Source organism: Vulpes vulpes, chromosome 2, assembly GCF_048418805.1.
Source record: "Vulpes vulpes isolate BD-2025 chromosome 2, VulVul3, whole genome shotgun sequence".
Classification (NCBI taxonomy): domain Eukaryota; kingdom Metazoa; phylum Chordata; class Mammalia; order Carnivora; family Canidae; genus Vulpes; species Vulpes vulpes.
In genome coordinates this window covers 161,642,048-161,668,593 of record NC_132781.1, presented here as the reverse complement: position 1 = coordinate 161,668,593, position 26,546 = coordinate 161,642,048, and the positions used below count along the sequence as shown (strand labels likewise).

The 26,546-nt window shown below is 44.4% G+C and overlaps 1 protein-coding gene across 5 annotated transcripts in view; it reads left to right on the top strand.

Annotated features, from left to right (window-relative positions):
- Positions 1–11,129: 11,129 nt before the first annotated feature.
- Positions 11,130–26,546, top strand: part of DDI2 (DNA damage inducible 1 homolog 2) — a 41,757-nt gene continuing 26,340 nt past the window's right edge. For 2 of the 5 annotated variants that reach the window (XM_072751121.1, XM_072751123.1), the window contains exons 1-4: positions 11,130–11,490; positions 19,193–19,322; positions 21,926–22,162; positions 23,961–24,087. In XM_072751121.1, coding sequence (XP_072607222.1) covers positions 11,353–11,490; positions 19,193–19,322; positions 21,926–22,162; positions 23,961–24,087 — 632 coding nt within the window. In that variant the 5' untranslated portion in view covers positions 11,130–11,352. Of the gene's footprint in view, positions 11,491–11,512; positions 11,903–19,192; positions 19,323–21,925; positions 22,163–23,960; positions 24,088–26,546 lie in introns of those variants that run through there. The other 3 variants (XM_072751122.1, XM_072751118.1, XM_072751119.1) reach the window with 3 other exon arrangements.

The following is a 26,546-nucleotide window of genomic DNA, read 5'->3' as shown; positions in this document are numbered from 1 at the left end:
CACTACCCGAGCCAAAGGCAGACGCTCCACCACTGAGCCACCCAGATGCCCTTCTATCTTCAAAATATTGACCAAAGTCATGAGAAATATAAAAAAGATTATAACTAAACTTTTAGACCTGAACTACATACAATTCCCAAACCCACTGCAAGTATTTCTGGACCGAAAATGCTGAACAGCAAACAAACAAACAAACAAACAAACCTGCCACTTTTACTAGAAACCTCAAATATAGGGCTAAAAAAAAAAAAAAAAAAAAAGACAAACATATAAACTTTTTTTTTTTCTTTAAGTAATGTCTACACCCAGTAAGGTGCTGGAGCTCAGGACCCGCCCAAGATCTAGAGTTGCATGCTCCACCCACTGAGCCGGTCAGGAGTCACACAAAGATTTTTTAGGGAAATTTTTTTTTTTTTTTAATGGAAATCTGTTATCAAGACAGAGTGTTTTCGGTCGAGACGCATTCGTAGTACACGGAGTCCCACGGCCCGTTTCCTTTCTCCGGCCAAAGCGACAAGCCTAAGCCCTGACCCAGGGCGCCAGGAAGCTGCAAGAAGCCACCCCCGCCTGGGACTGCGAGCGACCCCGGGGCGGCTGAAGCCGGGGCCACCCAGATGCCCGAAGAGCGCGAGCCCGCGGACGCCGGGACACCCGGGCTGGGGCCGCGCAGGGCGCCCGGGACAGGGGACCGCCACGCCGCGGCCGCCGCGACACGCCCCCGCAGGCTGCAGAGAGCGCAGGAGCCCGGCCCCGCGCCACGCGCCCCAGGTCACCTCCCGGGATGAGCCCGGCTGGGGTCGCCTAGCAACCAGGGCAGGCGCGGACGCCAGGCATTGGCCCGCGCCGCTCACGTGACCTGGAGACCCCGCCCCCTGGGCGAGTTCGGCGCAGGCGCGTTTTCGCCAGAATCGGGGACCGCGGCGGTGATGCTGCGGGAGGAGGGCTGCACGGGGCTCCGTCCGCGGCCTCCACGGGGTGACCACGGGGTCATCAAACCGGCAGCGGGGGCCTTTCCGCACCGGCGACGGTGACGCGGTACTAAATGCGCTCGGGAGGCCCGTTTGGTCGTGCAGGAGCATTTCCTGAGGCTGGAGACTGGCTCGGTGCAGAAGTCGGCCTCCTGTGGGCGCAGAAAAAGCTGTGCGAAAATTGCAGTATTTATTTATTTATTTTTGCAATATTTAATAAGGGGTAGAATTTAGGTGTTGAGTTGGGCCATGCACATGCAGCACTGGCTAGAGGAGAGGCCCTGCAGCTGGGGTAAGAGGCGTCTCTCTGGGGGTGGAGGGTTCTGTCTTGCCGAGGTGGTTGTGGGAAAGGTGCAACCTCCGCTGTGAATTGAGAGACCGACCCAGCTTCTCATGAGCGGGGTCGGGGGGGAGGGCAGAGGCTGGTTATGCACAGGTCAGTTCATAAAGTCGAGGTCCCCCCGTGCAGGCCAGGGTGTGGGGGCCCCCCTGCCGCAGGCCTGCGAGGCCTGGCCCAAAAAATGTCCCATATGGAAGGGATTGGAGGAGACTATTGGGACGGCCCAGCTCTTTTTTTTAAACTTCCAGGAGGTTGTTGGCGATACTGTTCTTTCCTTTAAAAAAAATTTTTTTTTTTAATTTATTTATGATAGTCACACAGAGAGAGAGACAGAGACACAGGCAGAGGGAGAAGCAGGCCCCATGCACCGGGAGCCCGACGTGGGTTTCGATCCCGGGTCTCCAGGATCGCGCCCTGGGCCAAAGGCAGGTGCCAAACCGCTGCGCCACCCGGGGTTCCCTGTTCTTTCCTTTTAGTAAATTCCACGCTGGCGAGCAGGGGAGCTTGAAGCACTATATACACTCTGCTCTACTGACACATACCTTGTGGCCATCCTTGATTCCTCTTTTTTTCACACCTTGTAGTCAGTGTGTCAGCAAGTCCTGATGGTTCTTCTTTTTTTTTTTTTTAAGATTTTATTCATTCATTCATTTATTCATTCATGAGAGACACGCAGAGAAAGAGAGGCAGACACACAGAGGGAGAAGCAGGCTCCATGCAGGGAGCTCCATGCAGGACTCGATCCCAGGACCCCAGGGTCACCCCCCCCCCCAAGTGGAAGGCAGATGCTCAACCACAGAGCCCCCCAGGCGTCCCTGTCCTGTTGGTTCTATCTTCTATCTTCGAAATGAATTCAGACCCTGACAGCTTCTCACTTTGTGCTGGGCCACCACGCTGCTCAGATCCCCCATGGTCTGTCATGTGGGTTATCTCTAGTTCCATTGATGGTTCTAACCAGTCCACTCCTGCCTTCCTCCACAAGTCTGCCAAAGTGATTTTTTTCTCTCTTTTTTAAAGATTTTATTTATTTATTTATCTATAAGAGACAGAGAGAGAGAGAGAGAGGCAGAGACACAGGCAGAGGGATTAGCAGGCTCCATCCAGGGAGCCCGACGTGGGACTTGATCCTGGGACCCCAAGACTGGGCCCTGGGCTGAAAGCAGGCACTAAACTGCTGAGCCACCCAGAGATCCCCCAGATTTTTTTCTTTTAAATAAGTTCCGCACCCCACCCTAGGGCTCGAACTCACCACCCTGTGAACAAGTCACACGCTCCACCGACTGAGCCAGCCAGGCGCCCCAGCCAAAGTGATCTTTCGACGTGCATTACATCATGTCACTTTTCTGCTCAAAGCTCTTTAGTGGCTTCCTATTTCAGTCAATGAAAGCCACGTCCTTACAATCACTTGCCACATAATCTGGTCCCATGGGTTCCATCTTCTCTCCTCCTCATTTATTGATTTCCGGAAGCACTCTTCTTCATTCTGTTTCTTGAACAAGGCAGGTATGCATCCATATTTAGGTCTATGCACCTGCTAATGGAGCACTATCCACTATGTGCTGAGTATCCTCCCTGGATGTCCACATGATGTCCACACCTTTAATCTGCTTCATCCTGCTCAGCTATCACCTTATAAGACTTTCCCCAACCACCGTCTGTGAAGTACCAACCACTGCATGCCCAAATTCCTCACCCCTCTCCCTAACAGTCCCTGCCATCTGCTTGCTTCCCCCATCCCCATAGCATCACCACCTGATCTATGTTGGATGTTCTCCATGACCCCTTACTAGAATGTAAGCTCCGTGTGGACAGGTTCTTTGTCTTGATCCCCACAATACCTAGAACAATGTCTGGTATTCAGTAGGTGTTAAAAATTGTTGAAGAAATTAATGAATGGTCTATGTCCAGTATGGTTCTATTGCTGATTATGGCGGGTGGACCAAAGTTGTTCCAAGTGGCTAAAAGACTTTGAACATCTCCCTAATATTGTAATGATTCTCATATTGGCAGTCCCTGCTCAGAATGTTTTGTATCCACCTTATATCTTAAGAGCTGGCTCTATACTCTGAGCCATGACACCTGAATTTCCTCCACAACTGTGATGCAGTGTTCCAAAAGAAAGACAAGTTTTTCATAAAAACCAGGAGCTTCTAAAAGAGAAAAAATAGAAAAGAGCAATATAACTACCAAGGTGGGTGTTTAACCAGGTATATCCAGGATGAATCAACAAAATCCTGATCAGATGTCAACAGAGTAGGTAAAGTAGGCTTGTGTCAATCCAAAGCTTCTTGGGAAATTTTGCCTTCCCCACCAAATTCTCTGAAGCCTAGAAATCTGTAGCTGATGACTGATAATCTTTTTCCCCTATAAAAATGCAACTACCCCAAGAGAGACAATAGTGAGTTTCAACAGTCACTAGTACCTTAGTGTGAATTGGTCCAGCTCCTTTCTTGAGAGCAGGTTTTAAAAAGGCAAGTGAAGAAAGTAGGACCCATGAGAACTAAGAGGAACAGGTGGAGAGAAAGGGAGCCAAGGAAGGAGCATCATGTTGAGCTTGCCAAGGACAAACTTTGGCCTGTTTTGTACTTTTGCCCAGGCTGACTCCGGTAATCAAAGTACATTTTGATCTCTAGCACAAACTTCTGAGTAGGCAAATTATGGTGCTTGAAATTACAACTATAACTACCTGCAATGTTTTGATATCCCAATGAGTACAAAGTACACTGGAAATGAACAGGAAGAATTGACCTAGAATATAATGGGACTGAAATCCTATCAGATTTTAGGAAAGATAAGCAGGAAAGGGAGGAGGCCTTGCATTATACATCTGCACATGATCCTGGCCTAAGAAATAGGAAACCGAATGAGAAGAGTTTTTGTGTTAAGGTAAAATGAGTAAAATGGAGCACTATCCACTATCAGTTGACATGCCAGGAACAGCAAGGTAAGAAAGACTTCTTTGAGCAACCATGAACTCATGATGAGGGAAAAAATTCAAAGAACAATATATACCTGCTTAAAAAAAAAAAAAAAAAAAGAAAGAAAGAAAGCAACAGGTCACAAATATCAAACAAGTACTTACAGCGTTTGGGGAATTTAGTCCCTATTGTAGGAGTTTTAAAAATCAACAAGGATAAATGCCTTTACCAATTTGTTCTTCCTAGTAGAGAAGAATTTGGCAAGAACCTAGAAGCAGACAAACTTTGCTGGTGGTGAGCATATGGTGTTGAAAGTCAGGATTTTGGAGCACAGCCAGATGTGTCCACATGCAGCACGCAGGCAGAGTGCTGGTGCTCCAAAGGTTGGAAATAGATGTTTTCACTCTTAAAGTCTTTTACAGCAAGGAGAACCTGCTGTTCACTAGATGTGTGAGCCTGTGCAAGTTGGTTAAAGTTCCCACACCTCAACTTCCTTACCCATGAAATGGGAATGAATACAAATACAAGATTCCCCTGCCATCCGAAAGTTTGCTTTATGAAGCTTCACTTTTATCAGAGACCTACATTAGTACTTGTTTTCACTAACCAAAAGAAATCTGAAGAGGATTCTCAATTTTATGAAATGGTAATCACTTCTTCATTTTGTGCCATTTCGACTTACAAAGGTTTCATAGGAACCATCTACTTTCAGATAGCGGGAAAACCTGTAGTTCCTATCTCTCAGGGCTTACAGAAGGATGAAATGAGGTCCTCCATGTAGCAGGGTAAAGTAGTGGTTAAGACCGTGGACTCGTGGGGCGCCTGGCTGGCTCAGTCAGAAGAACATGCAACTCTTCATCTCTGGGTTGTGAATTCGAGCCCCAGATTGGATGTACAGATTACTTAAATAAGTAAATAAACTTAAAAAAAACAAAACAAAACAAAAACGTGGACTTAAGCCAGATCACCTGGTTTGAATCCTGGAACTGCCATTTACTACTCGTATGTCCCTGGGCAAGAGACTGGCCTCTCTCTATGGCTCAGTTTCTTCATCTGTAGAATGGAGATAAGACCTTGGGATTTTTGTGAAGATTCAATGACTCAACATACATGAAGTACTTTGAAGACTGTCTGGCACAAGTTAGCATTCAGTGAATGGTAGCAATCATTTGCAAGGTTCTTGATTGGTACATGGGAATCAAGGGTATCCCTCTTGTCTAGGCTTTCTCTCAAGGTCCACCCCAACCCATCCTCACTTAGAATTATGGACCAGCGATGTCTCAAGCCATTTGTGGTCACGAGTAATAGAGATGCAGTCTATCTCATAGAGTGATGAGAAAGAATGGGAGTTCACACTCTGAACCAGATTTCAAGAAGCAATTGAGCAGAGTCCAAAAGGGGTGAGACTCATACCTCAACATAATAAAGGTTCTGTATGAAAAATCCATAGCCAACATCATACTTAGTGGTGAAAAACTAAGAGCTTTTCCGTAAGGTCAATAATAAGACAAGGATATCCACTCAGCACTTTTTTTTTTTTTTTAACAAGATTTACTTATTGGAGAGAGAGTGAGCACACAGAGGGAGAAGAAGCAGGCTCCCCGCTAAGCATGGAGCCTGATGTGGGGCTCAATCCCAGGATCCTGAGACCATGATCTGAACTGAAGGCAGACTCTTAACCAACTGAGCCACCCAGGTGCCCCCTCATTACTTAAAAAATTGGGACACCTGGGTGGCTCAGTGGCTGAGTGTCTACCTTCAGCTCTGGGCATGATTCTGGGGTCTGGGATTTAGTCCCACGTTATGCTCCACACGGTGAGCCTGCTTCTCCCTCTGCCTGTGTCTCTGCCTCTCTCTGTATATCTCTCATGAATAAATAAGATCTTTTATAAAACTTTTTGTTGAAATAAAAGGCGAGGTGCCTGGATGCCTCAGCTGGTTAAGTGTTTGCTTTTAGTTAAGCATCTGCCTTTGGCTCAGGCCATGATCTCAGGGTCCTGGGATTGAGCCCCCCGTCAGGCTCCCTGCTCAGTGAGGAGGGTGCTTCTCCCACTCCCTTGCCCCTTCCCCCCTCCACTCGTGTTCTCTCTCTCTCATTCATGTTTTCTCTATCTCTTCCTCGTGCTCTATCTCAAATAAATAAAATCTGGGGGGAAAAAGTCATCCAAGTTAGTAAGGAAGAAGTAAAACTGCCACTCTTTTCAGATGACATGATCTGTATTTATAGAAAACCCTAAAGACTCCACCAAAAAACTATTAAAACTGATAAATGAATTCAGTAAAGTTGCAGGATATAACACAGATGTACGGAAATCTGTTACATTCCTATACACTAATAATGAAGCAGCAGAAAGTGAAATTAAGAAAACAATTACATTTACAATTGCACCAAAAACAAAATATTTAGGAATAAACTTAACCAAAGAGGCAAAAGACCTGCACTCTGAAAACTATAAGACACTGATGAAAGAATTTCAAGATAATGCAAAGAAATGGAAAGACATTCCATGCTCATGAGGTGGAAAAACAAATGTTTTTAAAATGTCTCTACACCTAAAGTGATCTACAGATTTTTTTTTTTGTGATCTACAGATTTAATGCAATTCCTATCAAAATATCAACAGCATCTTTTACAAAAGTAGAACAAAAATCCTAAAATTTGTATGGAACCACAAAAGACCTTGAACAGCCAAAGCAGTCTTGAAAAAAAGTGGAAGTATCACAATTCCAGATTTCAAGTTATATCACAAAGCTTTAATAATTAAAACAGTATGGTACTGGCATAAAAAATAGACACATAGATCAATGGAACAGAACAGAAAACCCAGAAATAAACTCACAACTATGTGGTCAATTAACCTTTGACAAAGGACAAATGAATATACAATGGGAAAAGTCTCTTGAACAAAAAGTCTCTTTCCCAAATAGTTGGGAAAATCAGACAGCCACATGCAAGAGAATGAAATTGGACCACTTTCTTTCACCATACACAAAAATAAACTCAAAATGAATTAAAGACCTGAAACTATAAAAATCCTTTAAGAGAGCACAGGCAGTAATTTCTTTGACATTGGCCAGTAATATTTTTCTAAGTATGTCTCCCGAGGCAAGGGAAATAAAAGCAAGAATAAACTATTGGGATTACAACAAAATAAAAGGTTTCTGCACAGCTAAGGAAACAACAAAACTAAAAGGCAACCTACTGAATGGGAGGAAATATGTGCACATGACATCTGATAAAGAGTTAGTATCCAAAATATATAAGGGATCAATACAAATTAACACCCCAAAAACAAACCAATTGAAAAATGGGCAGGAGACATAAAAAGACATGTCTCCAAAGAAGACCTACATGGCCGATAAGACACATGAAAAGATGCTCAACATCACTCATCATGGGGAGATGCAAATCAAAGCTACCATGGGATATCACCTCACATTTGTCAGAATGGCTAAAATAAAAAACACAAGAAACAATAAGTGTTAGCAAAGATGTAGAGAAAAAGGATACTTCTTGCACTGTTGATGGGAATGAAAACTGGTGCAGCCACTGTGGAAGATGGTATGGAGGTTCCTCAAAAAACAATTGACCCTACAATCCAGTAATCACACCACTGGGTACTTACCCCCGCCCCCCCCCAAAATACAAAAACACTAACACTAAGGGATACATGCACCTCTATGTTTGTTGCAGCATTACTTACAATAGACAAACTATGGATGAGCCTGGGTGGTGCAGTCGGTGAAGTGTCCAACTCTTGGTTTCCACTTAGGTCATGATCTCTGGGTCCTAGGATTGAGCCCCATGTCAGGCTCGGTGCTCAGCATGGAGTCTGCTTGAGATTCTCTCCTTCTTCCCCTGCCCCTCCATTCTCTCTTGCTCTCTCTCTCTCTCTCTCAAATAAATAAATAAAATCTTTTTTAAAAAATAGCCCAACTATGGAAGCAGCCCAAATGCCCATTGATAGATGAATGGATAAGGAAGATATGGGATAGATATAGATATTTGACTGTTTTTGTATTCAGTGTCCCATTTGTTACTTTGTAACAAGCCACCTCAAACTTAGTTAAGTAAAATAACCACTGTATTATGTTCACAGATTTGTGTTTCGGGAATTCAAAAAAAGTGCATTAGAGATGGCCCCATGGTGTCAGACCTCAGCTGGAAAGATCCAGATGCTGGTGATGGCTCAATATCTGGGATTGAAACCAACTGCAAGTGTCTTTGGTGGTTTTCCTAGGAACTGGCTTTGATCTCGCCTGGGGTGTTGCCTGGAACATCCACACATGTTCTTTCCATGTGGTTTGGGCTTCTTTGCAGCATGGCTGCTGGGTTCCAAGACCAAGGGCTCCATGAGAGCCAGGCAGAAGCTATATTGTCTTTTATAACCCAGCCTCAGAAGTCACACAATGACACTTATACCAGAGTCAGTCAGCCTGCCATGATTCAAATGGAGGGACATACACCCCATCTCTCTCTCTTTTTTTTTAAAGATTTTATTTATTTATTCGTGAGAGACACAGAGAAAGAGAGAGAGAGAGAGACAGGCAGAGAAACAGGCAGAGAGAGAAGCAGGCTCCATGCAGGAAGCCCGACGTGGGACTCGATCCCGGGACCCCAGGATCACGCCCCGGGCCGAAGGCTGGTGCCAAACCGCTGAGCCACCCAGGGATCCCCTGACCCCATCTCTCAATGGGAGGAATGTTATGGTCATTGTTATAAGAACATATAAGATGGGAGATTTTGTCGTGGCCTTTTTTAGAAAATAAAATCTGTCACACTCAAGCACCACCAGAAAAAAATGTAATGGAAAAATTAATCTATTCATGATTCCAAAAAAAAAAAAATTCCCGATTCCAACCTCAGTTGAATCCTTGACCCCACCTGGTAATTCTGCATCATTTCTCTGTTCAACTTGCTTCAATTTGCAATGGTTATTTCAAATATTCTCTGCCATAGTAGGTCTATGTAGGTCTCACCTAGATAGGTCATACTAGTAGATTATGTAGGTCTCACCTAACACCTGTTCCCAAACTCTTTTTCTCCTGTCTGTGTCCTCTAAAGAAATGAGAAGAGTGGGCAGCCCGGGTGGCTCAGCAGTTTAGCACCGCCTTCAGCCCAAGGCCTGATCCTGGAGACCTGGGATCGAGTCCCTCGTTGGGCTCCCTGCATAGAGCCTGCTTCTCCCTCTGCCTGTGTCTCTGCCTCTCTCTCTCCCTCTCTGTGTCTCTCATGAATAGATCAATTAAAAAAAAAAAGAAAGAAAGAAATGAGAAAAGCTAAACATTCACTTTTCTAACCTTGCTTGCATCTATGTAGCAGAGTCCTGGCCAGTGAGATGTAAGCAGAAACCTGCTGCAGGACTTCTGGCCAAACTCTTGCCTTAAATAAGAAAATGCTGCATGGAGTGGAGGCAGCCAGCCCTACTGTGACCCTCCAGGAAAGGCCAAAAGAGTTAAGACGGGACGCCTGGGTGGCTCAGTGTTTGAGCATCTGCCTTTTTTTTTTTTTATGGTGAAAAATTTTATATTTAGATTTATAGCCGGCTGGACTCAGTTTAGATGATCCCAATTTTGTTGGCAACATCCAAAGCATCATAGTCAGAGCATCTGCCTTTGGCTCAGGGCATGATCCTGGAGTCCCAGGATTGAGTCCCGCATCAGGCTCCCTACATGGAGCCTGCTTCTCCCTCTGCCTGTGACTCTGCTTCTCGTTCTCTGTCTCTAATGAATAAATAAAATCTTAAAAAAAAAAAAAAGAGTTACAAAAATACAGGCCCCAATATCATTGAGTCACTGAACAGATACATCTACCTCCAGGCTTCCTATCCTGTGAAAAAAATAAATCTTTATTTGCTTAATAAGTCACTGATAGGCTTTCCGTAGCTGATACAACCACTCTTCTCCACCCCTGCCCCTCCACGTTTTCTCTTTGTTCTCCACAAATGACCTTCCATTCTTTATGGAGAAAAGTCTTCAGCGGGTCATTGACCCTCCTGACACCCAACTTACCTGCTTACCCTCATCCACAACCACCCTGTTCTCTTTTTCACTTGTTATAACAGGAGAGGGGTCCCTACTCCACGGATGTGCTAATAGGGAGATGCCACTGTTGCATCAGTTTTGGTTTTCTGACCTCTACCCAGTCATCAGCTATGTGGCCATGAACAGGCCATTCAGGTACCAGCCACTTCATTGAGTGGATTCTAAGCTGTGCCCAGCAAAGGCTCTGTAGTAGGTGCCGGGGAGTGCCAGGTCTAGCTAGGAAGGAGACAGTCCCAAGGAGGAAACTTTACAAGGCAGGGAAATGGAGTCTTGGAGGAACCCCAAGTTCCAATGTGGCTGGTGTGGGGGGGTGGGAGGTGGGGAGGCTGCAAAGTGCAGGAAGAGCTCAGGAGGCAGGTGTGCAGAGGGCAGATGCTCTGTACACTAGGGAGGGTCCATAGGGTTTTGGTTTTAACCCTGAACCTCTGGGACAGGGTGTAAATTAAGCTCTCTGAGCCTCAATTTCTCCTTGGTGAAATGCATTTTTTTTTTTTTTTTTTTTTTGAAATGCATTTTAGAGCTGTCTGCTTAGTGGTCAGTCTCCTATACAGGGTTCCTTTAGGCAAAGAGGAAAGACGTGTTTTTACACATCTTTGCATCCTCACGGCGCCTCATTAACACACGCCTCTCGGTTGGATGAGTGAGACGGTGGGGTCGGCGGCCGGGTCGCTCGCGGGATTCCCCTCCCCACGCCGCGCTTCCCAGGCCTCCCCTCCTCCCAGCTCCCCGCCGCCTCCGCGCGGCCCCGCCCCTTCCAGCGTCGCGACACCGCAGAGCGGCCCGGGCGCGCTTTGCGGCAGCCGCGTTGCGGCGGGGCGGGGCTCCGGCGGCGGGCGCGCTTGGCGGCAGCGGTGGGAGGCAGGCCGGCAGGCAGGCAGACGGAGTCGCAGGCGGGCGGCGGCGGCCGTGCCGGGGAGTGAGGGCGGAGGGAGTGAGTCACTGAGCGCGTGTGAGGGAGGGAAGCAGCCGGCGGGCGAGCGAGCAGCCCGCGCCGTCCGCGCGCAGCCCCAGCCAGGCCCCGCCGCCGCCCCGCAGCCCAGCGCCGAGGCCGGGCCGAGCCGAGCCGGGTCGGGCCCGGGCCATGCTGCTCACCGTGTACTGTGTGCGGAGGGACCTCTCCGAGGTGACCTTTTCCCTCCAGGTCGACGCCGACTTCGAGCTGCACAACTTCCGCGCGCTGTGCGAGCTCGAGTCCGGCATCCCCGCGGCCGAGAGCCAGGTACGCCGGGCGGGGGCGGGGGCGCGGGGCGCGGGGGCGGGGGGCTCCCTCCGGGGCCGACCCTCCCGCCCTCCCTCTGCTGCTGCTGCTGCTGCTGCTGGGACCTGGGGGCGCCTCCGCCGGCCGCCCCCGCGCCCGGAGGCAGCTGGGACGCGCTGCTGCCCCCACACACACGCACCCGAGCGCAGACCCTGACCGCAGGCACCCGCTGCAGCCCGAGCGGTGCCTGCACGGTGGGGCGGCCCCTCCCTCCGGCCCTTGGCCCCTTTCTCCCCTAACAATCCCGCGTCGGGGGTGCTGTGGACCCTGCCTGCCTTACGGACCGCCCGCAGAACCGAAGCAGCAGCTTGGGGTTTGCAGGAATCCATGCATCCTGCTTCCCCAACCAGAAATACCAGTTTGGATCCCCGTGGTAGGTTGAGGTTTCATCTGCCTTTTTTTTTTTTTTTTTTTTTTTTTTGAGAGAGAGCGCGAGCTCTCCTGCCTAAGCAAACGCAATTTACCTTTAAACGCAGAGGTTTGCACTCGAAGTGAAGGGAAAAGTTTTGAGACTTGCCTTACCTTGTGTCGAGGCATTTGGAAATGCCCTGTTCTAATTTTCCAACCACATGGCGTTTCTGGTTAAATTGTTTAGAGGAAAAAAAGAAAAAGAAAAAAAAAAAGGAAAGAAAAAAAGAAAAAGCAATCTCCCCCTCTACCTCCCCCTCCCCCCTCCTCCCCCCTCCCCCAAAGAAGAGCAATTATTAGTTCAATTCAAGCTGTTTGTTTCTCCGGCTTCTTCACTGGTGGTAGGCCGGGATCCCTCTTTATTTCAGGCCACAATTCGGAGTTTGGATGGGCTCAAAGTTCAGTGCTTTACGAGGACATTTTTTTGTAAAGATGGCCTAGTGTCTTCTCCTTGCGATTTGCCTGTTTCATTTCCCTGCCCCGCTGGAAGGAAGTGCAGCTGCTCTTAACATTTTAAATAAGCAAAGTGAATTTATTCTCAGGATGCCCTGAGGCTGTCACCAAACAGAATTGGTGACGGTAACTCTGGCCGTCACACTAAAACATTCAGATCTCCACTTGATGGTAAGTGGACACTAGAGGACACGGCCTTAAACGTATTAAGAAAATCATAGAAGTCCTCCAAGGCCCCAGAATGTAAATCTTGATTCCCTACCGCAGTTAGGAAATAGTTCCAAAAACTATTGCCCAACTGCAGCGTGTTCTGCCCTGTGTTATGGTAAACAGATGGCGTCAATACTTTTGTTCAGAAGTGAGTATGATTCCTCAACACTATTGTGAGCTTTAGAACCTTGGCATAAATCTAGCTGAGGATCAAGAAAGAATTTGTTTCGGAGTCTAGAGTGTCACTCAAATAGACTGATGAAAACTACAACGAAATTGGTAAGAAGAGGGTTTTTTGTTGGTTTTTTTTTTGCACATTTTTTTTCTATTAACAGCAAATCCACAAAAACTGAGGAACCAGTTCCTGACAGTGAATCCCTCAAGTGGAGAGCTAGCAGAGGACAGTTTAAAGTAGGGAGGGACGCTCTCAAATATTTGGAGGTGGCTTTTGCAGTTGTTTTCTTCCCTCTGGTGGTTGTGTTACCCTGGTTGTAATCACCAGCTGGTGGGGGGAAATAAACAATTAGGATGTAAGTTGATTCTGCTGTTATTAGGACTTGGGAGAAGATGAAGAGATTGCCTCTGTTCCTGCCCCTTTTGAGAGGGGCTGTAACAAAAAATTTAAGTGAAGAGAGTGTTAGAGGGAAAAGACAGTTCATTGTATAGTCAAGGCAGGCGCTGTCCTCGACCAGGTCAGGATAGCTCAGGACGTGAGGACTACCTCACTCCTCACTAACTGAACAATTAGGCTAACTCCAAATTTCTTCCTTATTCCTTAGGTCACCTTTTGGGCGTTTACTTCCTTCCCAAGACAAATTCGCATATGCAAACCTGGGCTCCAAATACTGTGAACTTTGTATTATAGAGTGTAAACAGCTCCTGTGTTTCAAGTTTGTTCCCTTAGCTCCATTGTAACCTAACACAGTATCTATTTTAAGATGTCTGGTGGTCGGTTGTCTTTTCAGTTGTTTGCCCATCGGGCAGGAACAGGATCCACCCTAGACACTTGAGTCATTTCCGTTCACCAAATCATAACAGTAAGCATCATTATAGTTATTACCTACAAATATATCACTTACTCAAGGCCCCCCTCCCACCCCTTTACCTCCTAGGTTCTCCCCTATTACTCATCTTCCCTTCTCCCTCTCACAGTTCTGGTCCCTTTACCTCACTCCTCGTATTCACCTCCATTCTCATTCCTTCACTTCCATTTTTAAAGGGATTTTTTTTTCTTTCTTTCTTTTTTTTTTTTTTTAAATGTTCCTGATTATTCTTTCCTGTCACGATGTGTCCAAACCACTGATCTCCAAACTTTTTCGGTTGGTCACGTATCCCTCTGAGTAAGATGCTTTGGAACATACTTCTTTGTGATATATATAATTTATGAACTAATGTGATATGTGTCTTATATATATGCACGTGTATATATATATATAACTGAAAGCCTCAGTTATGTAACACACACAAAGTAATATCTTATGTATATTACGAACAACCAACTGTAGGATAGAATTTAAGGAAGGAGGAACTAAAATAAATGGAAGTGAAAATTCTAGTATTTTTCTGTTCCTTCATCTTTAAAGAATTGTTTTGCATGCCTGCCCCACATTGAGGATTGCTGGTTTAGAATTCAGTCTTTCACATCAGCATTAGTTGTGCTTTAGTATGCACTTGGAAAAGGCGTTAATTTTTAACAGCTCTAGTCTGATTATAGTAGTTATAATGTGATGATAACAAATTTAGACTAGAAACTATCTCTACTCATACATGTGATTAAAGCTGGGCATGTTCCATCTCTTAATACAAGTATGGGCTTGGAAGCCAGTCATGGCGCTGTTTGATACTTTGATGCAGACTTGGCTGGGCAGACTTCAAAGAATTATCAGAACTTAGCTTCACTTTAAATTAATGTCTTTGTATTTTTGAAACATCATTATAATTTACCCCTGTAGGTGGCATATGGTAAAAACGTGTGCAGAATGTGTAAGGACTCTCAAATGAAAGGCATATTTAAATACCAAATAATAGCAGTAACTGTATGATCCTGGAAAAGCTGCTCTATACACAGCATGGTTTGTGGTTTGTAAATGCTATTTCAAATCAGTGGAAACTGAAATTTACTATTGTAGCTGGTTTTGACCTGTTTATTTTTGCAGGTAATTTTCATGTAGTTTTTTCCGACAATTATTGCATATTCATTATAGAGAATTTGTAATTGAAAGGAAAAGAAGGAGAATAAGTTACTACCTCATAACCCCCCAATAACTGCAGTTTACTTTTTAGTGTATTTTTTTCTAAGCTTACTTCCTTTTATATATGTATCTTTTAAACACGATGTCCTAAACTGTACTAGCAGTTTCAACTTTCTTTGTTCAGTCAACACTACGTTGTCAGCATTTTCAAATTTATAATTTAATGGCCATATCATATATATAGCATCCTATACATGTACTACAAAGTTTTTTAAAGGTTTATTTATTTATTCATGATAGACATAGAGAGAGAGAGATAGGCAGAGACATAGGCCAAGGGAGAAGCAGGCTCCATGCCAGGAGCCTGATGCGGAACTCGATCCCGGGACTCCAGGATCGCACCCTGGGCCAAAGGCAGGCACCAAACCACTGAGCCACCCAGGGATCCCCAGATGTACTACAATTTATTTAGCAATTTCCCTATTGCTGGGCATTTAAATTGGGGAAAGCTGTAGGCAGTTATGAGTAACATTTCCATAGATATCTATATACTTAAGGCTTTGTCCCATTTCTGATATGGAATTGCCTGGACTTTTGAAAGGCTTTTAGAGACCATTATCAAATTGTTGTTCAGAAGGGTTGGAAAAGTCAAGCTCTTGCATGGGATAATATGTGTAGATCACTTGGCATATAGTAGGCTTTCAATTAATGTTAGGTAGTATTATGTAGCCATTTTTTTTAAAGACTTTATTTATTTATTCATGAGAGACAGAGAGAGAGAGAGGCAGAGACACAGGCAGAGGGAGAAGCAGGCTCCACGCAGGGAGCCCGACGTGGGACTCGATCCCAGGTCTCCAGGATCACGCCCTGGGCCGAAGCCTGCGCTAAACCGCTGAGCACCTGGGCTGCCCTTATGTAGCCACTCTAGATGTGAGTCCAAAGATTTTGTGGCTATATGTGGCCCTTAATGCTAAAAATGGATTATGATTTCTGTTGATTGAAGGCACCCATTCAGAGACCAGGAAACATTTGACATCATGCTCAAAGGTCTTGGAGTTTTAATTAGTCTTATTGAATGTTGATTAAGAGTAGAGTTCAGTCTCAAGGGTGCCGCCTCTGGAATAAGTACTAGCAGGTGTGCCAGTTTTGCAGCTTAAGACTGTAGCAATATCATTTTTCCTGTTATATGTTCTCATATCTGGCAAAACTAGAATTTTTAGCCTTGTGGCCTTTGGGTTAGGTGTTATGGTAGAAAGCATCACGAATGCCATTACTGAAACTCACTTTGTTTTGACTGGTTGAAATTTGAAATCATTGGTCTAATATATTAAGCTGGAAAATCATCTAGATTTATTCTAGGACTTAAGCTATAAAGCAGTTGTCTTTCTTAGACTTTTACACCTGTTTTAACAAAGAGAAATCAGTTCTTTGTGGCAATTTTAATTTCAGCTAAGCTTTTGTTTATCTCACTTGTGTCCTTGGACTAAAATGGAATATGCCTGCTGCTTTGTCAGTGTGAAGAATGTTTGCTCATCACCCACATTCTCCAGTCTAGTATTCTTAGGAAATGGGGCTGATAGCAGTATTCCACATTTCATATATGTGTTTGGTGGTAGTTATTATCTGAATCTTAAATTTTTGTTGTTAGATGAGGCTGTCTTCCATTTAAAAAAAAAAATGATCTTGTCTGCTGAGGAAGGACTGTTAACACCATGAAGTGATGTAGCGCATCTATAAACTGGGGAGTCCAAAGGTTGAGGAGTTGCTAGTGTTCTTACGTTCAGAGCAGGGGATAGAGACATTGAGCAGTGGACAAAGTTTTCATCCCCTTGGTGAGTATAAGCCCTTAGTGGATGGCTTAGTAGCTCTTGTTCAGGTCACCAGCTAATTTGCCAGGACTTAGGTTTGGGGAAGTTGTATGTGGTCCTTAAGGAAGATTATGTGCTCTATAGTCAGGCAGATGTGGTTCCAATCCTAATTCTTAATAGTTGTGTAGTCTCAGATCACTGACCTCCTTGTATGTTTCCCTGCCCATTAAATGGGACAAATAAGGCCCATCTCATAAAATGATTGATATTTAAATGAGAGGATGTAGGATAAAGTGGGAGACCGTGAGAACCCATTCTGATAGAAGCGCACACAATGTTAGTGTTTTAATGTGGCTCTCCAGGTTGCGTTTCCAGCCTGAAGAGATTCAGTGATCTGGTGGACAGGAGGATCATTTTGAGGCTCTTGAGTGTGATTTCCTGTTGTAGAGAAATGTTCTTTTTATAAGTAGTTAGAATGTGCCAGTTGGCACATTGACTGTATCTCCAAATATACCAATAGTTGGGTTTCTGAACCTGGACAATTAAGGAGTGGGCCATGCACCACTCAGGTACCTTCATTGTGGTGGCTCCAGCGTCGTTGGCACCTTGTTGTAAGAGCTGCCTGTGTGACGTTTCTCTTGGCATGCCTCTTCTTGCTTGTTGCACACCTCAACCTGTGAGACTTGTCACCGCAGATTTATGGTAGTTTTCCCAACAATCCCACAAATTATGATACGACCCTCAGGTTGTATTGCAGTCTGTATTGATTCTGTTTTACTTTTACTGTGTGATATGTACTTAAATAAGGGAGAATGAGAGTGAACTGATTGATGGAGTGACAGTTGCAGTCTATTGTAACATGTTTCAACTCTGCAGGTTGAGGCTAAGAACTAACAATACATTTTCTAGTCTGTGTAGAACTTATAAAGTATAGTCAGCTCTGCAGGCTCTGAAATCACTTTTTTGTGCATCCCTAGAAGTATTTGGTTTTGGAAACTCGGTTTCCTGTTAGTTCTGTTCCTCGTTTCAGTGCAAAACCTGCGAGCTGATACATGACAGGTCATTTTTCCGCAGTATATATCTTGTATTTTTCAGGTTGTTAGGAAGTCTTACTCTGAAAGCTTTAAGGACACATGAGGAAATGCTGTAAAATGGGAGTGGAGCAGAAAGACCTGAAAGGGACAGCTGTAGTGATTCTCAAGCCCCAACTGCGTGCTTGAAAATGGGGAATGGAAAGCCTGGACCAGCTGAGCGACACAGCTCCATCAGAGCCAGGACAGGACACAGGCTCCTCAGTTTGCATGTGGCGTGGTGCAAAGCAAATCGTTAGGAGTAAACCTTTCGAAGCCTGAGTTTATTCTGAATGTCCCTCTGGAGTATGTGATAATGCAGGGTGGGTTTTATGTTTCTTCATGGTAAAATTACCCTATGTCCTTTGTTCCTTTGCTTTCCACAGCATGGTGTTTCATCTGCTTTTATGCTCTCAGGTTTTCTCCTATGTTTGATTGTACATCATAAAAACATTTTTATCAGTACATCCGTGAGCATTTTGCCATCTGTGTTTAGTTCTTTTCTGAGTTTCTTCCACTTTTGTCTTCCACTCATAAGTGGCCAAACCTGGGGAATGGTAGAAGAGAAGGAAGGATGCAGAGCAGGTGGTATTTGGAAAACTTGCAGACTTGCCAGTATGGAAGATGATTTAAAAGTGGACACCCTGGGGGGTGCCTAGGTGGCTCAGTCAGTTAAGCGTCTGCCTTCGGCTCAGGTCATGATCTCATGGTCGTGGGATCAAGTCCTGTTTCAGGCTCCCCGCTCAGTGGGGAGTCTGATTCTCCCTCTCCCCCTCCCCCAGCTCATTTGCTCGCACGTGCGCACACTCGCGCTCTCTCTCTCTCTCTCTCTCTGTGTCAAGTAATCTTAAAAAAAATTAAAATGGACACACCAGGATGTCATGCACAGCCTGGTGACTGTAATTAACAGTACTGTATCAACACTTGAAAACTGCTAGGAGAGGGAATGTTAGACATTCTCATCACAAGAAAAAAAGGCATTTGAGATATGGCAAACAAAACAAAGTCCTGTCCTCAAGTAACTTACATTTTAGTGGGGCAGAAAGATAAAGAAATAGATTTGTAATATGAAAGGTGAGGGTACATTTCAAATAGAGTGATGAGTGAAGGGCTCTGAAAAGGTAATGTTTGATCAGAGACCTTAAAAAAGAATGATGGGCTGGCTCCGCCGGCAAAGCATGCATCGCTTGATCTCAGGGCATAGTGCCTACTCAAAAGAGATGACTAGGAAAATAACATTCCTCAGGTAGAAGAGCAAGTGAAACAGTCTCAGGGGGGAAATTGATCATGTTATTCGGGGAACAGCAATTACAGTACAGAGATGAAGTCAGGGAGACCCAGGGGCCACTTTGGGCCTGGTAGAGAACGGGAAGGACTTGGGCTTTTATTGCAGGTGTGATGGGAAACCGGCAGAGCGTTTTGAGCTGGGACTGACATCTGATGAAAAGGGACACTATGTAGTCTTCCTCCTTTGTGCCATGCCACCTAGTGCTTTATACCATTCAATCTTTTCTGGTTGTAGATTGTCTATGCTGAAAGACCTCTCACAGACAACCACAGATCGCTGGCTTCCTACGGCTTGAAAGATGGGGACGTTGTGATTTTACGACAGAAGGAGAATGCAGACCCTCGACCTTCGGTGCAATTCCCAAGTAAGACCTCCCCGACACAAGCATCAGGAGAGAGCCTAACACGGTGGGCCAGAGCTGTGGACTAGCTTTGGGTTTAGAGTGCAGGGTACAGGCTCTGACCGCCCCTTGGTTGCCATGTAACTTTGGATGTGCTAACTTCCCTGAGTCCATTTCCTTATGTGAGAATAGTGCGTGTGCGACCTGCAGCACACAGCATGCTCTCGATAAATGGTCACCTCTGTTGTTATCAATAATAACTTTGCCCTTGGGAAGGACTTAGGAGGCCACCTCTGTCCGCGATTCCTCACGGACTTTTGCTACTTTGTGTCTGGCCCTCAGCCAGCAGACCTGTGTGGAGTAGTCAGCCAGGCGCTTGCACCCACGTTGCATAGGTCTCGTTACTGTTGTGGGGGAAGAGAGTCCTCTTTATAATTTGTTATCACTAATGGATGATGCTCTGATTTTAAGTAATGTCTTCAGTGTTACAAAGCTAGTAAGTGAAGACATGGGAACTAAAACATAGTACTTTTCCTATTATACTGAGCTTTATGAGCAGTAAGCAGCCGGACCACCAAATTCTGTTCCTTCCCTATCAGCCGTGTTCATCATGTGAAAGGAAGCTGTTGGCTGTCTTGATGTTCCATCCAGAATAGGTGTTTATACCCTGGAATCTGTGCATTGGAATTTAAAATGTTGTTTTGTCCTTGAAATAATATGCAGAATTGCGTGGCTGTGAGCGTTTGGTGGGGAGAGGATCTGTGGCTTTCCCAGATACTCAGAGGGGTTCATGACCTGTAGAAAGTTGGTAGGGCTCTGAGGTGAACGGTGTGATGAAATGTAATTGGTTTCCATTTTTGCTATCTTCATATAGATTTCTGTAAACAGTGTTTAGTCTTTAGGTTGGCTGGTTTTATAGTTTGTGGTAACAGCTGATGGGTGTCTGGGTGATGATGACACACACCAACTCAGAACACAGTGCTTCCATTCAGCCTGAAACCGGGGCTCTAAGAGACCATCAAGCACTGTTCTTCCCAGATCGCGGTTACATTAGTCCCTTGGGGCTACTGTTAAACTTTAGAAAGGATTGTGATTCAAACATGCCAGTCAACAAAAACCAAATCTTCCTTTGGTTAATTTAGTGAAACTGTTCTGGAGATTCACTGTCTTTTTTTTTTTTTTTTTCCCCTGTACCGTCCCATATGGATGAGAGCCAGTAGGTGGGGGAGGGGAGGTGATCTCGTCTATCAGGTAAACAAGTTTCTCAAAATGATTCTGAAGTGAATGGCCTCTCAAGATAAGTGTAGCAGGGTTAGAGATAAAATTTCTTGACCCACAGAGAAGGGGCCGCCTGTACGTTTTGCTGGCTGGTATAGATTAACTCCCTCATATGTACACACGTTCACTAGCTGCCGGCTGAGGCCTGTTTGAAGAAAGTGACTAGTTGAACCCATGCTAAGAGGCAGAAACTGACTCTGGAATTTAAAGCTTCCTTTCTATTGATGTCTCATAAGTTTCAGGATGGCCTCAGATGTGGGACAGGGGTGACCATCAGATACGTTTTTGGGGATTGAGGAGATGGAGATGCACTCAGTTCTAGCACCCCATTTTGGCTCCGCTCTACTTTTTCTTTGCTAAGGTAAAGCTCCTTTTTAAGTAACAGGTTTATTGAGATATAATTGGTATACCTTACAGTTCACTATCTTAAAGGGTACAGCTCGTTGATTTTTAGTATATTCCAAGTTGTGCAGCCATCACTACAATTAATTGTAGCACATTTTCATCACCTTGAAAAGAAACCGTGCCTGTTAGCAGTCATTTCCGCTCTGCCTCCAAGCCTCCTGGCCCTAGGCAACCATCAGTCTACTTTGGCTATTTTCCTAGTCTGGACATTTCATATGAATGGAATCCTACAATATGTGGGTCCTTTGTGTGAGGCTCCCTTTTATTTTCATTTCATTTTAATAAGGTCAGCTCAGCTTGGATTATAGAACCCGGGAGTTGTAGCCTCTAAATCTCTTCTATCTTTTGGTGACCTCGGCACTGAGAACTGAGCATGTTCCTTCTCTTCTGTTTGTCTCTCCTGTAAAATGATTATACCTGCTAGCTCCCTGGGAGTGTAAGAGTTAGCAGTGATGCAGAGATGAAAGTGTAAATTCCAAGAACGAATATGTTTAGTGGAGACGGGTAGAATTTACATCTAAAATGTATGCCGTTCACTTGGTTTGTATAGTATTCTTTACCCAAGGTGGGCAGGCTCTTTGAAACATGTCAAAGCGGACTGGGATTTTTCTCAGTTACATCCAGATTTATGTGGTTACATTTATTGAGACTAGCTTTGATGTTTTAAAAACACAAGTAAAAATGTGTCATCTCTCCTGGGATACTAAGCCAAAAATCTAGGGTTACTACCGTTGTCGGCACCCCTTCTCTGTTCTTGCCTGTGGGTTCACTCAGACCACAGTCTTTTTATTGAGTCAGCGTAGGAGAGAGAGCAGGGGAAAGGTCAGATGTCTGCAGTTACCATGTACTACATGCCAGGTACCAGCAAATGTTCTGCTGTTCCTTCAAATGCTTGTTTTTATGGAGTCACTGGAAGTAAACTTTGAACCGATTTTCCCCAACAGACTTACCCCGAATAGACTTCCGTAGTATAGCTGTGCCTGGCTCGTCAGGCTCCCGGCAGCGCCAGCCACCAGGAGCACAGCAGTCCCACTCATCTCCTGGAGACATAGCTTCATCTCCTCAGGGCTTGGACAATCCAGCCTTGCTCCGAGACATGTTGCTGGCCAACCCCCATGAGCTGTCCTTGCTGAAGGAACGCAATCCACCCCTGGCAGATGCTCTGCTCAGTGGAGACCTTGGTAAGCTTATAAATATGGAAGACTGTGGAGCTGACCTGAGGGGAAGTAGTTGTGTTGCCGCACATGTGGAGAAACTCAAGCAACTGGTGTGTTCAACCCACTGTGTCATGGGATTTCTTGAACCTACCAGTTGCTCTCTGAGAGGTAAATTAGTGCTGTCATAAAAGGCTGAGTTGCTTGACAGTAGTGATAGGATTTTACAACTGCAAAGAGTTCTGAAATCCAGCTTGACCAGCCTCCTCCATTGACGTTTTTTTTTTCCTCAAATTATTTTCACAGCACGTAATCTAGGTACTGATATATTGTTCAGTTAGACTCTCAGGTTGAGAGAGTACCAGTAAGCCAGCTGAAGCCAGGTGAAATGCTTTTAGTTGCAGAAAGTATGTTCAGTGCTGTCAGCCTGTGTGGTAAAGTGGAACCCCCTATTCTCACCCACCCTAAGTGTAATGGTAGTGGGGTTGTTGCCAACAGTTTGGAGCTGTTTTTGAGTCATTCTTCTATTAAACAGTGTTTACTTTTAATCAACTTTATGAGTAAAGTTTTTTTTCTGTAAACTTCTTCAGTTTTACTCTTGGATTTATGAAACTGTACTGATTAAATTTTAAAATGTAACAGACACTTAATAGCTCATTCTTCAGTTGACCATTTTTTAAACCGTAATAATTACCTAACAGAAATGCAGATTTTAAGTATACAGTTCATTGTGTTTTGGCATCTCCTGTAGCCACCACCCCAGTCAAGATACAGAACATTTTTCTCACTCCAGAAGTTCCAGTATATTCTCTGCAGCGAGTCAGTTTCTTCCCCTTATGGACTACTGCCATTCTGATAATTGTGGTTTTGATCAGCACGTAAATGGGATCATACGATATGTCCTCTCTCACATCAGGCTTCTTTTGCTCAATTTAATGTGTTCTAGATTCATTCGTTTTGTGTGTATTAATAGTTCATATGACCATTATCTTGGTGTCTAATTTCTTATGTAGCCCATATCTAGTCACCAAAGACCTTGATGATGGCATACTTAAGTTTATACGTTGAAATGCAGCCTCATTTAAGAAATTTAAGGTGGCTCTTGTAACGTACACTTTGTAGCAAGCAGTATTTTCTGTTTACTCACTTTGCTGCCAGTTCATTAGGTCAGGTAGGTAGGCTAACAGTAGTTTGCATTTAACTTACCTGGTTTAAGGCAGAAGGTGTTGTACAGGGAGGAAAACTAGAAGAGGAAAAAACCGGGTTGTAGTGCTCTGGTTTTTTTTAAATGAAGTGTAGTTGATACACAATGTTACCCTCGTTTCAGGTATACAACACAGTGATTCATCAAGTCTCTGCCTTATGCTGTGCTCACCACAAGCGCAGCTACCATTTGTCATTACAGTATCATTGACTACATTCCCTGTTGTCGTGTTCTGTTTTATTTCCAGATACCAGGTTAATAGGGGCAGCTGGGGAAAGCAGTGGAGCCATTTATCTGCTACGCAGATAGTTATCCCCACTGATTTCAATCGAATTATTAGCATCTCTGTAGAAACAGAGATGCTAGGATGTAGGGATGTGTAGGGATGACTTCTTACAGGAAGAAATGATTTTTGCAAATTATTTCTTTATACTGAATTTAGGTGATATAGTCTTGCCTTAGAAAATAGCAAATGAATGTAATTGCTCATTTACAGTAATTCTGAGGCATCCTTTCTGCATCTCTTTACAGTTGTATCTTGAGAAACTATTTGATCTGGAAAAGTACTAATAAAGAATGGAAATAGAGTGGTACTCAAGACTTTCCCCCTTATTTTTGTAGAGAAATTTTCTAGGGTCCTGGTGGAGCAGCAGCAGGACCGAGCCCGGAGAGAGCAAGAAAGGATTCGTCTCTTTTCTGCTGACCCTTTTGATCTTGAAGCTCAGGCAAAAATAGAAGAAGATATAAGGTAATGACCCTTTACCTAAAGAGCAAGCTTTAGAGAATCCGGAGTTCCCAAATGACAGGTGACCCGCTATCAGGTGGGCATCTGCTCTAACATAATGTCCTTGTTTCATATTTGAGATAGCAGCTGCAGTCCTATAGGTCATTCTCTCTTCTGTTTTCCTCACCCGTTGATTCAACATTACAAAAGTACACGAGTCCCTAACTTAATAACTTTCTCTTCAAAAACTTTACTGAAGACTCCGAGACTAGCCCACAGTGCATCATTAATGCAACTGCAGGTAGATGACCCCAGGATTGAGCAGAATCCCCAGCTTGGTGAGCCTGTTAGGCTGGCTCTACAGGCTGACTGACTGGAATCTCAATCCTGAGACATAATACGTGAGCCCCAATTTAAACCCAGACTTGAGCATTAGTGGATTAGAGACAGCTCAGGACAGATGGAACCCTGCAGTCCTAGGTCTGCTTTCGTCCTACCGTTCTTGCCCTGGCTCAGTGGATAAACTGAGTGCCAGACACTTTTCCAGCTCCAGCTTCTCTGATGCTGTGGTTCTCACCTGGGGCTATGTTAAAATCACATAAGAAGCTTTAAAAATGCAGGTGCTTATGCTTTACTCCCAAATCTGATGGATCGGAATCTTAAGAGGTGGGGCCAGAGCAGGTATAGTGATGCTAATGCCAGCTTTGGTCACATTACTAGTCACAGGCAGGATGATGCCCCTTTGTCCCTTAGAATGAAAGAACAACTGCTCCCGACTCCCATTCAGTTCTTGTTGTGAATAGTGAAGGCCTTAGTGCATAGTCCCCCGCCTTATCCAATCTCATGTTCCCGTGGGTAAATGTAGTCCAGAAGCAGATAAACCAGAAGATCACTAGTAGCCTAATACCACGTCACAAAACCTATGTCATTCACCTCACTTCATCTTATTATGTAAGCATTTTATCATCTCACATCATGAGAAGGATGAATACAGTCCAGTAAGATATTTTGAGAGAGTGCATTCATATAGTGTTTATTACAGAATATTATAATTGTCCTGTTTTATTATTAGTGATTGTTGCTTCTCTCACTGTGCTTTACTGATAAACGCAGCTTAATCATAGGTATTTGTGCACAGGAAAAGACACAGCATGTAGAGGATTCGGTACTCTTTGTGGTTTCAGGTGTCCACTGGGGGTCATGGAATGTACCTCTTGCTAGTAAGGGTGGGCTGCAGGATAACTAAGAACTCTGTTCTTTGTCATATTCTTTTGTTACTTGAATGAAGCCCAACTGGGTCATTTTTTTTATACTGTCAGCTTGGAAGTCAAGTAATGATTATTTTATTTCTTCTCTAACTTCATTTGAAATCAGGGAAATTTAAATTATATGTCAGAATCAGTTGACAGCCCCAAGCCATTCATTTGTGTTCCTGTTAAGTGCCCCCATTTATTGCATCAGTGTATTCGTGTATGAGTGTCTTTGAAAAAACATCGCACTACTTAAATCTGCCAAGAAAAATAGGAAGAAATTTGTGTTCTCTGAACTAGACCTCATTGCAGCTCTGAGGGAACCGGACATAATTCTCATGAATAGATGTGTTCAACCCAGGAAGCAGGAGTGGTGGGAGGGAGGGTGCCAACATTGTGCTGTTGGCAGAGTAGCAGTGAGATGAGGCATATTCATGTAGCTATGAGGGTCCAAGGGAGGTTAAGGAAATGGGGTAATGAGTACACTCTTTTAAAAAAAGACCTCGTGCCTCTAAAGTGACTCTACATCTAGGGCCCAGAATAGCCAAAGTGACTGGTATTATCTCAGAATCGGATTTTGCTGAAATTTATCTTGGTTGGAGTCCATGCAAGGTCAGGAGTGTACAACTAATTTTAGTTCATTTCTAAATTTAATAATGTGGCATAAGAGAAAAGCTGTGTAATTCTATCAAATGCCTCTTAAAGTTTTATTTGGTACGCTGCACCAGTGATTACTCAGGGTATATGTACACTGGGGTATAATAGCCTGCATATCTCCCTGACTAAATAAAACAAGTATGCCTTTGATTTTCTGAAGAGTTTCATATATTATTACAGAATGGCTGATAAAACCATCAGTTCAGTTCAAGGTAGAGTATTACTGCAAAAAAGGATAGGCACTAGAGTTAGAGCAGGGGTCAGCAAACTTTTTCCATAAAGAGTTAGACAATGAATACTTTAGGGTTTGCAGGTCATGCCGTCTCTGTCGCTAGGACTCCTGTATGCCACTACAGTACCAAAGCAGCCTTTCATGGTATGACAGTATGGAAACGAACGGTGCAGTTGCATTCCCGAGGAAGTTTGCTTACACAGACAGATGGTGGTCAGTAGTTGTAAGTTATCCCCATCCTCGGGCCCTGTTCTGTCTGTGTGTCAGTCTTAGGTACGTTGCCCAGCCCCTGCCCTCGTTTCCATTAATGTTGGTAGTGTTTGGTAATGTTTTTAGAAGGAGGT